Source organism: Dermacentor variabilis, chromosome 2 (assembly GCF_050947875.1).
Source record: "Dermacentor variabilis isolate Ectoservices chromosome 2, ASM5094787v1, whole genome shotgun sequence".
In the NCBI taxonomy this organism is placed as follows: Eukaryota; Metazoa; Arthropoda; class Arachnida; order Ixodida; family Ixodidae; genus Dermacentor; species Dermacentor variabilis.
Genome location: NC_134569.1, coordinates 30,945,316 through 30,957,994, shown reverse-complemented (window position 1 = coordinate 30,957,994; position 12,679 = coordinate 30,945,316). Strand labels below are relative to the sequence as shown.

Below are 12,679 nucleotides of genomic sequence, written 5' to 3'. Positions count from 1 at the left end.
GCCACAGTACTTGCTTTGCAAGTTGACGGATCCAAATGCCGTCCCGTCCCATAAGTACACTAAGCATCACCGCAAAAAAGTTCGTCGAGTGTGTTCACCGTGTGGTTTACAGCCTCCCGCTTTCATGTGGGAAGCATTATATCGGGCAAACTGGGCGTTGGCTCAATAATCGGCTTCGCGAACACCACAACAACGTAAAAAAAAAAATGGCACTGGTGGGTTCTTGGTGATTTATTGTCGCCATCATGGCTGCAAACCTATCGAGGACGATTGCACGATTGTGTCCCGCGGCAGGACGCAGCTCATCCGTGACATAACTGAAGCGCAGACGATCGCAAAATTGGGTGATAAGTATGTTAGTTTCCCTTCACTGGCTCTCACAGAAAAAGAACCAAGTTTCTTGGAGGCGGCATCACATGACTCATGACTATGTTACACGAATGCGCAGTTCGTTTTTTTTTTTTTTTTTGCATGTAAGCGCATGCGCAGTCTATACTGCTTCACATATATAAACCGATTCGGTGGCACAATAAATTTAGTTGAAAGTTTGCGCTTGGTGTGTGTTGTTCTTCTCTTACGTCTTTGTATTTTCTTTTGCGCAATAATACTTTAGTAATGGATTACCAACTTGCTCGGCATGCTGATCTCATTGCGTTCTCTTGCATGGCTGGCCGATAGCCTCCTCTAAATTTAGCTTCCCTGTTACTTTTAAGACTGGCTGACGTCTCCGGAGCCAACGTTTAGACAAATGGACTCGCATTGATGAAGACAGCTTTCCTTGTCGAAACACTGGCTTCAGAGAGATTTCTTGTTGTACCCCAGTTGATCATTTCAAGCTGACGTTCAGTCGACCGCGCACTCAATTCGTAGTAAACGACTCCACCGACGCTAATGCCCAGCGGTAAACCCATCCTTGACACAAACATTCGCGCTAATACTATACTCTGCCATGGCTCTGGCTAGTGTCGGCCAATGAGTGACGAGAGCCGGCTGCGTGCTCCAGAGAAGGGATGTGTGCGCGTCACTAACCCGTCCGTGAAGCTTCCACTCAGTCGTCATCGCGCGGAGAGAAATCAGAGGCGGACAACTGGGAGGAACCCGAACGAGAATAGGTTCTCTCCTCTCATTGGCTGAGGTAACCCACGGCTTTCTCTGCAGTGGGAAGAGTCGGTGATATGGAGCACAGCACAGACCCTTCCCTTCATTTGGCCCTCATTTCGAATGCATCTATGCATTTTCTATATATATGAACTCCCTATACTCACGACCAATACATCCCACTCGAGTATTTGAAACTGGCATCTCACGATGTTATTCCCTTTAATTGTTACCTGCCTCAACCTTGATGGAGACTGCTTTCATTTCCTTTTTTAACATGGCCACATCGACACTTAGAGGTGGTATATATAAAGATTACGGGCGGGCGTTTAAGGTTATCGCTGCCACACCGAATGGTGGCGCGGTCATGTTTTATCGCCCTCAGCATTGTTTGGGGAAAGGCTTGTTTTTAACAAAGCATATATAAGCAGGTGGTAAAAGTTACCCTAACAAAGAAACCGATAGACAGGTAGGTTTTCGTAACATATTCCAGGCACACATGATGGTGATGTGGTCGTGCTTTAAGAAGACGGAATAGGAAAGCACTTAACAATAGGCCATATCGTTTTATTTCTCCTTTCTTCAAGGCCAACTTCGGACGCTTGGCGATGTCGCGTGTCCCGTACTTATACGTATCGTCAGCAAATCTACACCGGGCGCTGGGCGACGGAGCGCATAGCGAAGTACAGACACGGTGCGAGGAAACGCTCAGACACTGCCCCCTCTCCTACTCCCTTTCCCGCCGACTATTTTCTGCGTCCAGGCACGTCGTCCTTCGACGTCTGAGCGGCTTGCGAGCGTGCACTCTCGAATACCGGCCGTCGGCTCTTCAGCTAGACTGGCCATTTAATGCGAAAATCGATGGCATTGAGCCAGCCGGCAGACGATGGTTCGAGACGAGAAACCGCAAGTTTGAATGTCGTTTCGCAACGAGCCAGGCGGACCAATGAACGATCGCACTTTGTGGTTGGGAATGGGTTCTGCGCAGGCGGATATATTAGCAGCATAACCATCGTCGCATGCGCAAAAAGTCTGCTTCTATAAGTTCTTTTGCTTCTATTTTTTTCTTTTTCTTTTTTCAGAATCCGCATTGAATGCTGAAAAATTCTCGCTTGCGAAGTGCACGACCCTCGGTCGCTGTTACGTAATGCGAGTCAGGATACGTACCTCCCTTTGCGTGTGCTACACAGTGATTTAACGAGATTTCGGCAACCTGTAGATGAGGACTACGAAAGACGAGAGATTATGCTCGTGGCCAGCGAATGCGGTGCGGGCGAGTTCCTTACTCTTGGCTTACACACATGTACACGAACACACTTCGAAGACGCTTTTGTGTTTCTTAAGGACGACGGATTTGTGCGACCATCTGTGACTATTAATGCAATTTCTGTAAGACCACACGCGTCAGCGAACTCGCCGCAATTTCCTTCTTTCATTCCCTCCTCTCTCTCCCTGTGATCCTTGTTTTCCCCTTTCCCATTCCCCCGGTGTAGGGTAGCCAACCGGACGTTATTCTGGTTAACCTCCCTGCCTTCTGCTTTTCTCTTTCCTCCTCCCCTCCTCCTCGACAGTCGTGTCCACCAGCCACACCATGCAGCAATATGTGAAACGTTCATGTTCAATCTACCAGTACAAAACCTTCCGACGATAATCTACCGTAGGGCGTCCGCATCTCTCTAATACGATGAATTACCGCTATCAGCGACAACTTACACCAAAGGCAGCCAAATTAGTCCTAGTTAAAGGTAAAGCTCGAAGGTTGGCCGTGGTACTAACGGCCACACTTGCAGCGCTCATACACAGAGTGAAAGCAAGAAACGATGGACAAATAGGAATGGCGCGTTTACATCAACACGGTTGCCTGCGCAGGCACTGTTTAACGTCAAAGTTACCCTGCCAGTTAGGTCTCTGTTCCCAACAAGAAACGCCACTAAATACGGCAGGGACCACCCAATACCGAGCATATAGCCTAAATGTACTGAACACAGCTCGGTATGAACTACTTCGCAATTCGGCAGCTCAAATTGAACAGCCACAACCGCCAGGTGTGATAGCAGCCACCGGCCAGATGCTTCACCATGCTTATTGCTCCATGGTCGCGCGGAGCCGCTCTACTGAATTTCAAGATAGGTGTATTTCGGCTGTTCTATAGGATCTTCTATTAGAGGCCAATTTGTCCAGCAAGTGGTGAAACTTAGAAGCTTAGTGAAGTTTAGAAGTGCTTGGCTAATAGCCACCAGCCGGCTTTGTGTAGTAGGACTAGACTTGGTAGAGTGGATACATCTTACATCTGCTCGATCCGTTTGGCAGCCTCGTTCATTTCCTTTTAACAGTGTCAGTGCGGAGTGACATGCTTACGCCACGCGTAACTCTGTGGCTTATTTACCCCGCACAAGTTAAAAGGAAGCGCTCGGGCGGAGCAACTGCCCGCGCGTCCTTGCGAGGCTATATGCGCGCCTGTAGGTACACACCACCATGCATCCCCCTTCACCATGCATGCACCCATAACCTTGCTGCCAGTGCAGCGGCAAAGCGGCGCGCATCGCAGCTGTAGGTAACCGGCCCAGGTTCCCTATCTCACTGCGCTGCGCAGTGTTCTTGGACGTTCGCCAAAACTTCGGTGCTCTGGTGGGCACGCGCATCGTTTGCGTTTCGCGACAACCAGGAATTCCACCTGCCGCGACCTTCAAAGTCGACTCGGCGTCCTCGCCACGGCTTCTCCACAGAGGAACGCGACGGTGCGGAGAGCCCGGGAAAACCGTAGGGATCGGAGATATCTCGCTATCCCGACGAATCTGCGACAAAAGTGGCGCAGACAGCGAGACATAGGGGCCTATAGCGGCCGCGAAGCGACCGACGGTCGTGTCGACGGTGCACACTCACCGGGCTGGCTGCTTGCTGCTCCAGCTTCGATAAACAGCACTTCCCGTATCACGAAGTCAGGCAAATGAATGTCAGCGTGAGCGGCATTTTAACACAGTCTTCGGCACTGTAGACGTGGAGCCAGCGCCCCTAAACCGCGAGTCTGCGGATCAAAATATTTACGGGACTAAAGTGATTTAGTTATACGAAGAGGGTTCGCGGTGGTGAATATTCCACGTTCTTCGCGCGTAAGGACATCAGTTACAGAAATCGGTTACAGTTGGAGCGTTCCGCCCTTATGTCTCTGCTGTAGCGTCTACACTAATCGCATGTCGTGAAAACATCGTCCGCATACAAGTTAACATGTCCGGAGTGTTAGTCTCCCTATGGCCACGACAGATGCTCTCGAGGTGCCAAGACACCTATTTCGGCTGCGCCCTGGAACGGCTGCATCAGGCCGGTAATGCCGAGTAAGTCTATAGTGAAGCCGGATGCACAGGAAAACTACAACCGTTGAATGACAGACAACAAGCTCTCAGTACCATTGCTGCAATTCCTGCACGATGCAGAGCTGCACGATATTTGTAAACAAACAAGCAAAATAAGAAGGCACAGCCGGGAAATTAAAAGCCGAGTACCAGTTCTTGAACAGGAAACAATATTTTCTCGTCGTCTCGCAATTCATTTTTTTTTTTCGAGTGCTCAAACACAGCAGTTGTTCGATGTACATCTTATGACAAAGCTTCAATCTCAGTAAACATTTTTCTTCTCACGAAGAGCGAGTACTGAGGTACAGCATCGCATACTTCCCCCATACCAATTTATTGCTTGCGCCGTTGCTTTACATTTTTTCTCTTCCTTTCTGACGTCTACTTGTTGTCGGGAAATAAAAATTGATAAGCGCCAGCGGATCGACGGAGCTCCTTACGCTGCGCGGAACGCTCCACACGCGAACCAAGAGTTGCGGCGACCAAGGCACCGAACACCACACGCGTCGTCCGTGACCCGGAGCCGTGTAGGCATTATTCGCTCTTCTTGTCACCGCAATCGACCGACTGCATACAAAGCGCTGGACTCCGCGTGACCCATTCAGCATGCTGTCTTTGCGTTGTGCAACTCAGCATTGTGTGGGCGTGTTTGCACAACATTAGGTGCGAGGAAGTGTCACAATCAGTACGGGGACTATAACAAAATAATAAGGCCGTTTCAATGCAACAGAATGACGAACGACTGAGTGCTGGTACGAGGTAGGCAAGAGCAAAGAAGCATAGCGTGCGCAACAGTACAGTTCAGGTATCATTGCTTCAGAGTGTGATTGTATTTTGAAGGTCGTTTTCCCGTAAGGTTACCAAAGAATTTATTCCACGAATAAGAACAAGCACATATATACTTTCCACAAAGAGGCGGCTACGATGGGCGAAGGAGAATACTGCAGCCCTGTCCACTGATATAAGCACGCAAGTGAGAAAAAAAAATCGCAGCCGAATACAAAACAAACGCGTTTCCCGATGGACGCTGCTTTTAAAGCACCCCAGAACTAGATGTCGATCATGTCTTTTCAGCGACTCTCGCATGCTGCCTGTAGCGTTATCTGCCAAACCTTTATCTGATAACTTCCCATGGCCGGCAGAAACAAGTGAACTCTCTAAAGCTGCAGTTCCAGTTACTCCACCGTTCGACGAAGCACCTCAATTTGCATTTAATTGCTTCGAAAAGGATTAACGCTTCTGTAGGACTTCGAGATGACCACGAGCACTTGCTTTCGTTTTTTGTTTCTTCAAATCTTTTTATCTGTTGAGATACGAAATAAGAGGACCTGCGGCTCTACGGTAACGGGCAATTCGTCTCCTAGCAACGCTGTTGTTTAGGTTTGCATCGTCACCCCTCCCTTGGTGGAGTGCGCGATTGTCGTCAATTAGATTAGATTCAGAAGAACTTCAGTCTGGCCTAGTTTGGTGTTTGCTGCATATCATGTTGACCGCAAATAAAGACGGGGACAGCGGAAGAGAACCGGCCATGTTGTTTTTGTGTTCTCTTCCGCTGTCCCCGGGCGCCTTTATTTGCGGTCAATATGATATGAAGTAAATTAGCTTCTACGATTTTACGGCCATAAGTAGACGTCGTATGGTTCCGCTGGAATCTACCTACTCTAAATATTAGGCAACAATCAACGGCCGCGATTTTTCTGTCGGAAGCTAATGAAGTGGAGGGGAAAAGAAAAATCTGGAAATGAAAATCAATTCGTGGCCCTTCGCCACGAGCGCGGCCCACTTCGCTTGAGGCCAAAAATACATCTATGCTTCCGGGACTATTTTTGGCCATGTCCAGACGTCAAAGAAAGACGTCTCCATGATGGAAGGGTAAAATTTCGTCGCATAATTTACAGGCGCAATCTGGTGCACCGGAGGAAGCGAAGGAGCTGTTGAATTAGGCTTACAGGAGGCTGTAGATCAAACAGAGATGTACCTGGAAAATACGGGGCTTAGATGCTCCCCGAGCAAGTCTGAGCTCCTCCTCTACAGGCCAGTCAGGAGAGGTCCCAAACCTAGAGGCTGGAAACCGTTGTCAGAAATAAACATCAAGCTCCACACTAAAAGCGGCTGTACCATCCCCAGAGTAGACACCATTCGGGCGCTTGGCATGTTCATCGAATCCAATGGCAGTAACAATACGACGCTCAACAAGCTCACACCCAAGACTGAGAACATGATCAGACTTATCAATAGAGTCTCGAATAGGCGTGGAGGCTTAAAGGAAGACAACCTCCTCAGGTTGTTCCACGCCTTCCTCATGAGTCATATAGATTATGTGGCAGCCATGCACAACTAGTATAACTCCGAGAAGAAACGATTAAACACGCTCATTAGAAAAAGTATAAAAAAGTACTAGGCATTCCGTTACGGGCGAGTACGGATCTCCTTATGCAACTAGGAGTGCACAACACATTGGACGAGATAATCGAGGCCCAGGAGTCAGCCCAACTGGCCCGTCTATTCTGTACCCCGGCTGGAAAGAAGATCCTGGTGGTTCTTGGGGTCAACCCTATCCTCATGGAAGAGCGGAAATATGAAATTTCAGAAGATCAAAGGAACAACATACGAGTTGCACCGTTTCCCCGTAATGTTAATCCTCAACACAACGTAGGCAGATGCAGGGCAAGAGCTTTCGCCCTCCTCAAGCGTACCAAGGACGATGCCTACTCGGCATGTTTTGTCGACGCCGCCCAATATGGGCAGTCGTCTAACTTCGCCATTGCCCTCGTTGATCACAACGGACAGATAGTGAATGCGGCTTCCCTGAAGTGCTCAACGCCAACCAGGGCGAAGCAGGTCGCAGTTGCTATAGCACTCCTAGACAACAGCAGATCACAAATCTTCACTGATTCGAGATCGGCGGTCAGGGCTTTCGCTTCAGGATCCATCACTGAGGAGGCTCACAAGATTCTCAAGAACAAGATCATCTCTCCGCACACCATCACGTGGTTTCCTGCTCACCTCGAAGCCCAGCTTGACTCGTTTCCTAATCTCAACGAGATCGCTCACTCCCAAGCGCGCGCACTAACCCACCGCGCGGGAGCAGCATCGAGCTCAGACTCCGGGGTTCTCGAGTTTCGGGACACTCTCACTACTTTCAGCGAAATTACTACGCACTATCACCTGGGTAGGAGGACTTATCCTCCCCCTCACAGCAAACTGGCTAGACCTCTGGCGTCTACTTTACGCATGCTTCAGACTAAGTGCTATCCAAACCTGGCCCTTTTCCACACGATCACTCCAGAGGCTTTTAGCTGTACTTGCCCCGACTGTGGGGCTGTTAGCAATCTCGCACACATGCTCTGGCGGTGCCTCTCGTTACAGGGACCCAATCGCATCACAGAAGAAGAATGGAGCTCTGCCATCCAGAGCTCAGAACTTTCACGTCAAACCTGGGCTGTCCAGAGAGCCCACGATGCGGCGGTTAGGCCCGGCCTACCCGTCCCCACGTGGGAGCGGCCCGCAGCTCTGCCCTAGGGCAAAGCTTCTCAGGACCTTGTAACTAAAGTTCTTTGTCTGTCTGTCTGTATCATTTTACAGACGCTATATATATACTGCCTCACACAGGTCTATCGCAACAACTGAGTTTTGGCCGCGTGCCGACGATGTTTTAATTCACCAAAGGGGCCACGCATATTGCACAGACGCCGGTATGAATCGACGCCAAAAAAAAAAAAAACTATTTGATTATAGATTTACCATGCGAAGCGCGTATTACACTTAGGAGGCAAAACGCTGCAGTAGTTTTCAGATTTACATATGAAATCAAGAAACTGCGTGATCATTCCGCATCTATTACAGGAAGTAATCACTCGGTTAATTAAACGAGCGTACTGATTGATATACGCGAACTGGCATCTTTCAGCGCAATATAGTGTGTCATTTCCGGACGCGGTTAACTACATGTAATGCAAAGGGCATGCGTGACGTCCCTCTTGACAATCGACGACAGACTAGCGCTTACGCGACCATTCAGCTGCATTTCACGTGCATATATACACCACGTTACGGAGTATAATAGAAGAAAGTACAGCCGCTTTGCAAGCAGCAGCTCTAACGAGTGTGCGCCGGCTAAAGCTTCATTAGGGCCGTCATCTGTTCGCCGGGTGCGAGAAAGTGGGTCGCCTGCGCGCACCCAGAGCGGCAGCGCAGGGACCCGCGCAGGCTAACGAATTCGTGCACTACAGCGACCATCAGCGGCGACTCAAAACACGCATGTGCGTAATAAGCGGAAAAGCCTGACGCGCAGCTTTCGCAAATGGCAGTCACGTGGGCGACGGCCACAGTTACTATGACTAGTACACGGAAGACACCTCATTGGATGTTACCGTTGACTGACAAGCGTGGAATTTTTTTTATATATATTCCTCGTTGTACGCTTCCAGTCAGCGTTGACAACAAGCTTGGCGTGAGAAGCAACAGAGTGGGCAATACGCAAGCAACATTGAATCGGACCGCTCAGAGCAGTGCCGTGAAGCCCTACCTCGTCGTCGGACGCGTGACCACGACGGTTGGCTTGGAAGAAGAGGAGCCCGGGAGCAGGGGCTCTCCGCTGCTGGGGTCCTCCCTCATGGCGCGCGTAATCCGTTAAGGGCGGGACAGTAGGGTGCGTGGCGCTGCTCGGAGAGCGATCACACAATGGGCGCGAGCACTTCTCTGTTCAGCGCAGCGACAGAGTCCGACGCGCTTCTCCTAGGCACTCCTCCTCGGCGGTCAAACGCGCGCCTTCAAAGCGAAACGTAAACGGCGAAACCAAAGTTTGGAAAACAACTCGCAGTGCGTTTGTATGTCAACACCGGGCAAGGCAACTTCGCCGTGACGCCGCGCGCAAGCGTTTTGAACGCCCCGCCGTCAAGTCAGTCTTCTTCTGGGTCTCGCTGCTGCAGCAGCCGGAGGCGCCGATAAACGCACGTGACGTGTCTGCTTTCAAAGGCAGCAGCAGTGCTTCCCTTGCCCTGGCACAACGGCGTCGGCAATCAGATGCCGCTGTCGAGCTCACGTTCCAACTGGGTCGCGGCACGCACGCTGCGTCAAGAGATGCCCTGCCTCGTGAAGCGGCGGCGGCAGCAGTGCAACACTGCCTCGGCGCCCGCGTTTGCGAGGCGCTGCCGGCAAGAACTGGGCGCACCGACGGGCAGAAAAGGAGGCCTCCGGATCACAACCGGGGGCGAGGAGGAGGTGTCGCCCTCTCTTCTAGCACGGAGTGCGTTCAACTGGGCGCGCAGCGGGGTCCGGTCGCCAGCGACCAGGCACGCCGGTGGCAGTGGCGGCGGTGCACGTGGGTCCGGTGTCGGCAGCAGGACCGCCCTTGCTCTGCTCCTCGCTGCACTGCGAGAGAGCCCCCTCTCGACGGCACAAGGGAAGGGGCGCGGAGAGCGTGACGGCAGACGTGCGCTTGCGATTCAAGGAGCTTCCGGCCAAGCAGGCGCATATCAGTCCCGCCGTTCACTGAGGAGGCGATGCGGAAGCGCAGCCGGAGGAATGAATGATGGCCGGTGTCGTGCGGCGAGATAGCCGACTCGGGGAGAACGGAGACCGAAAAAGGCGCCGGACAAAATCTCGCGAATCCGCTTCGGTGTTAGCGTATTCACTCACACGGACGCCGATTGTTGTTGCGCGGTTCTCGTAGAGCCACAGAAACTGAGAAACACACCACCAAACGGAAGTCAGTGCGCGGCAAACGCGTGTGCCAAATTCACACGCACGGCGCGCGAGCTACAACTGGTACGAAAACGAGGCTAGCGAGCAGCAGCACGAGCTACGGGCTCGGTCACAGACTCGGTGGCCCTCTTTTCGCAGCGTCCTTTAGGCTGCTCTTTTTCGTTGAGTAGGGCGATCTATAGTCGGCCCTCCAAACCACGCTCAAGTGATGACAGTGCCACCCGGAGGTCGACGGAACCGTGCCGTCGCGCTGACGCGAGTCTATACTGCCGTGTCACGACGACGTTGAGAGAGGCAGCCGGTGTCACTGGCTCTACCTCTCTGAGCGCGCACGTCACGCCAACGGTGCGCGCAGCTTTTGCCGCTGCTGCGCTGGCTCGAGCGTAGCCGCGAAACCAGAGTTTCGGAGCGAGCCGGAACCACGCGCCGAGCGCACGCAGCTCGGCGGCAGGCGCTTCTTCTGCAGGCGCGACGGGCACGCCGCCGCCGCTGTTGCACACAGTGGAGAGCAAGGCAGCGACTGGGTTGAGGGGCGCCCGGTCCTGATTTCAGGTTTTCCCGCAAGACGCCGTCCGAAGATGATGTGGACGGTGGTGGTGGTGCCTCGCCGGGGGTGCAAAAGCGGCACGAAAGTTGGGGGAGCCCGTCCCGGCCCTCTCCGCCGACACAGCCGCGCGCGTCTGGCGCCGCTAGACTTGGCTGCCGCAGCCGCTGGTGAGAGGCTTCGCGACCGGCTGGTTGTGCCGCCTCTCCGCTCCCCGTCTTTCTCTCACCACGCGGGAGAGGTGCCGAGGCTGCCGCCAGCAACACGATCGGGTGACCTCCTCGCCGCTGGCGGCAGCGCATCGAGCGAAATCCCACGGCCGTTTCGGATAAAAGCGGCAGGGAAAGGAAGAGAGCGGAGTAATAGAGAGTGAGAGAAGATAAAAAGAAAGAGTGAGAAACGGTCGGTGCGGAAGCCTCGCGCTTTTATTTGCCCCCACTTGTGCTTGTCCCCTCTTTTTATTATTGTTATAATTTAACGTAAGCCGGCCTTTATGAGAGAGCTGTCCCCGAAGAAGTCTGCTGGATATTGCTAGCCCATGGCACATGTACGCCAAGAGACAACTTATACGGCCACCGTGGTGGTGGAATTAAATCTCATCAAAGACGCATTGGCGAGCGGGGTGCGTGAGAGAGGATATCGCCCCGCTCGGCCGGGGTCCCAGATATACGGTGTGACGCAACTGCCTTCTCGGTAGAAGAGCGGCAGCGGAATAGGAATCGGCATTGCCGCGTACGAATCAGAGAATAAATAAAGGAAAGAAAAAGACGTCGGCCGGGAAATCAAGCGCACGGGGCGAGATGCGATCCAGCGGGTTCAGATTTCACCCGAAGAAAGGGGAAGGGGGTTCACGGGCAGTCTCTCTCCTACTTCTCGGCGTTCAACCCCGACGGGGCCGCAGATTGCGCTTACGCGCATACGTTTCTCCCCTTCGCTACACCACCTCCCTTTCACGGAGAAGAGTGCTCCTCCGAAATTACTTTTGGTACGTACTTGCCTTCCGATAGTCGACCGTGCCCGGTCAGCTACCGTTTCGCCCTACCCTCGTATCTCAACCATCGCCCCTTGTTTCGCAAGCCCGCAGCGCCCAAGTGCAGAGAGGCCCTAGAGATGGGGGCTTTCATTCATACATCAGCGGGCTCATTCACGCATTGCCTCGACATGGTACCACCTGCTGCTCGTTCGCTCTCGTCGCCTGGTTCAAATGATAACTCTTTACCACGTTCTGCCTTTGTTTATACTCGCCTCTGCGACCTTGTACGAGTGCACATTGGCGGAAACAACCGCCCTATGCAGAATCAGACCTCTCGGCAAGGCCTCGTTGGTATACAAGCCGCCGCATACACATAATCGCAAACTGAATTCACAAGAAAGAAGCAAGCGCAGAATAATTTGGCGGCCAACGTACATGGAATTGACCCATCGATAAATCAGGTCACTGAAACGCTGGCCAGGACTTTCGCATAACAGACGGTACCATTGGCGCTTTCTGTACCAATATTTTTTTTGCGCGCGATAGCACCAGGGGTAAACGCAGCACTGCATACACGTATGAGGAACACGCCTGTCGGCAAGCGTCAGGCACACCCGCAGTGTCACGAAGTTGGCAGGCACCTCGATTATACGGAGGCGGTGTGGCGATCGCTATAGGGTTCCGGCGTATACCCCGCGGAGAAATGCGCGGCGTCGCTCAAGCGAATTATCCGGACTTCACGAGCACCGCGCGACAGTTCGAAATCAAACACATTTCAGTTCGAGACGTCTCAAGGGCGCGCTACGGACGAACAGTTATGACGGGCTCGGACAGGAAAATGATTTGTCGATGATGATGATGAGGAGGAGGAGGAGGAGGAAATACTTCGGAGATTGAGCCTATATGTAGCCTATGGCGTTGCTCACCGACCGTTATTTTTTTGTTATGATTATTATTTTCATTTGGAATGCGCGAAAAGAGTGTGGCCTCTTACAAAATCTTCGGCGC

The 12,679-nt window shown here is 52.3% G+C and overlaps 1 protein-coding gene across 4 annotated transcripts in view; it reads right to left on the bottom strand.

The window, feature by feature from the left end:
* The window catches only part of LOC142571609 (sodium-driven chloride bicarbonate exchanger-like), a 255,889-nt gene that overhangs the window by 137,017 nt on the left and 106,193 nt on the right, over positions 1-12,679 (bottom strand). The window contains exon 1 of one of the 4 annotated variants that reach the window (XM_075680112.1): positions 8,977-10,828. The exons of the other annotated variants lie outside the window; for them this stretch is intronic. Within the exon in view, the coding sequence (XP_075536227.1) occupies positions 8,977-9,065 (89 nt within the window). The 5' untranslated portion in view covers positions 9,066-10,828. Of the gene's footprint in view, positions 1-8,976; positions 10,829-12,679 lie in introns of those variants that run through there. 4 annotated transcript variants of the gene reach the window in all.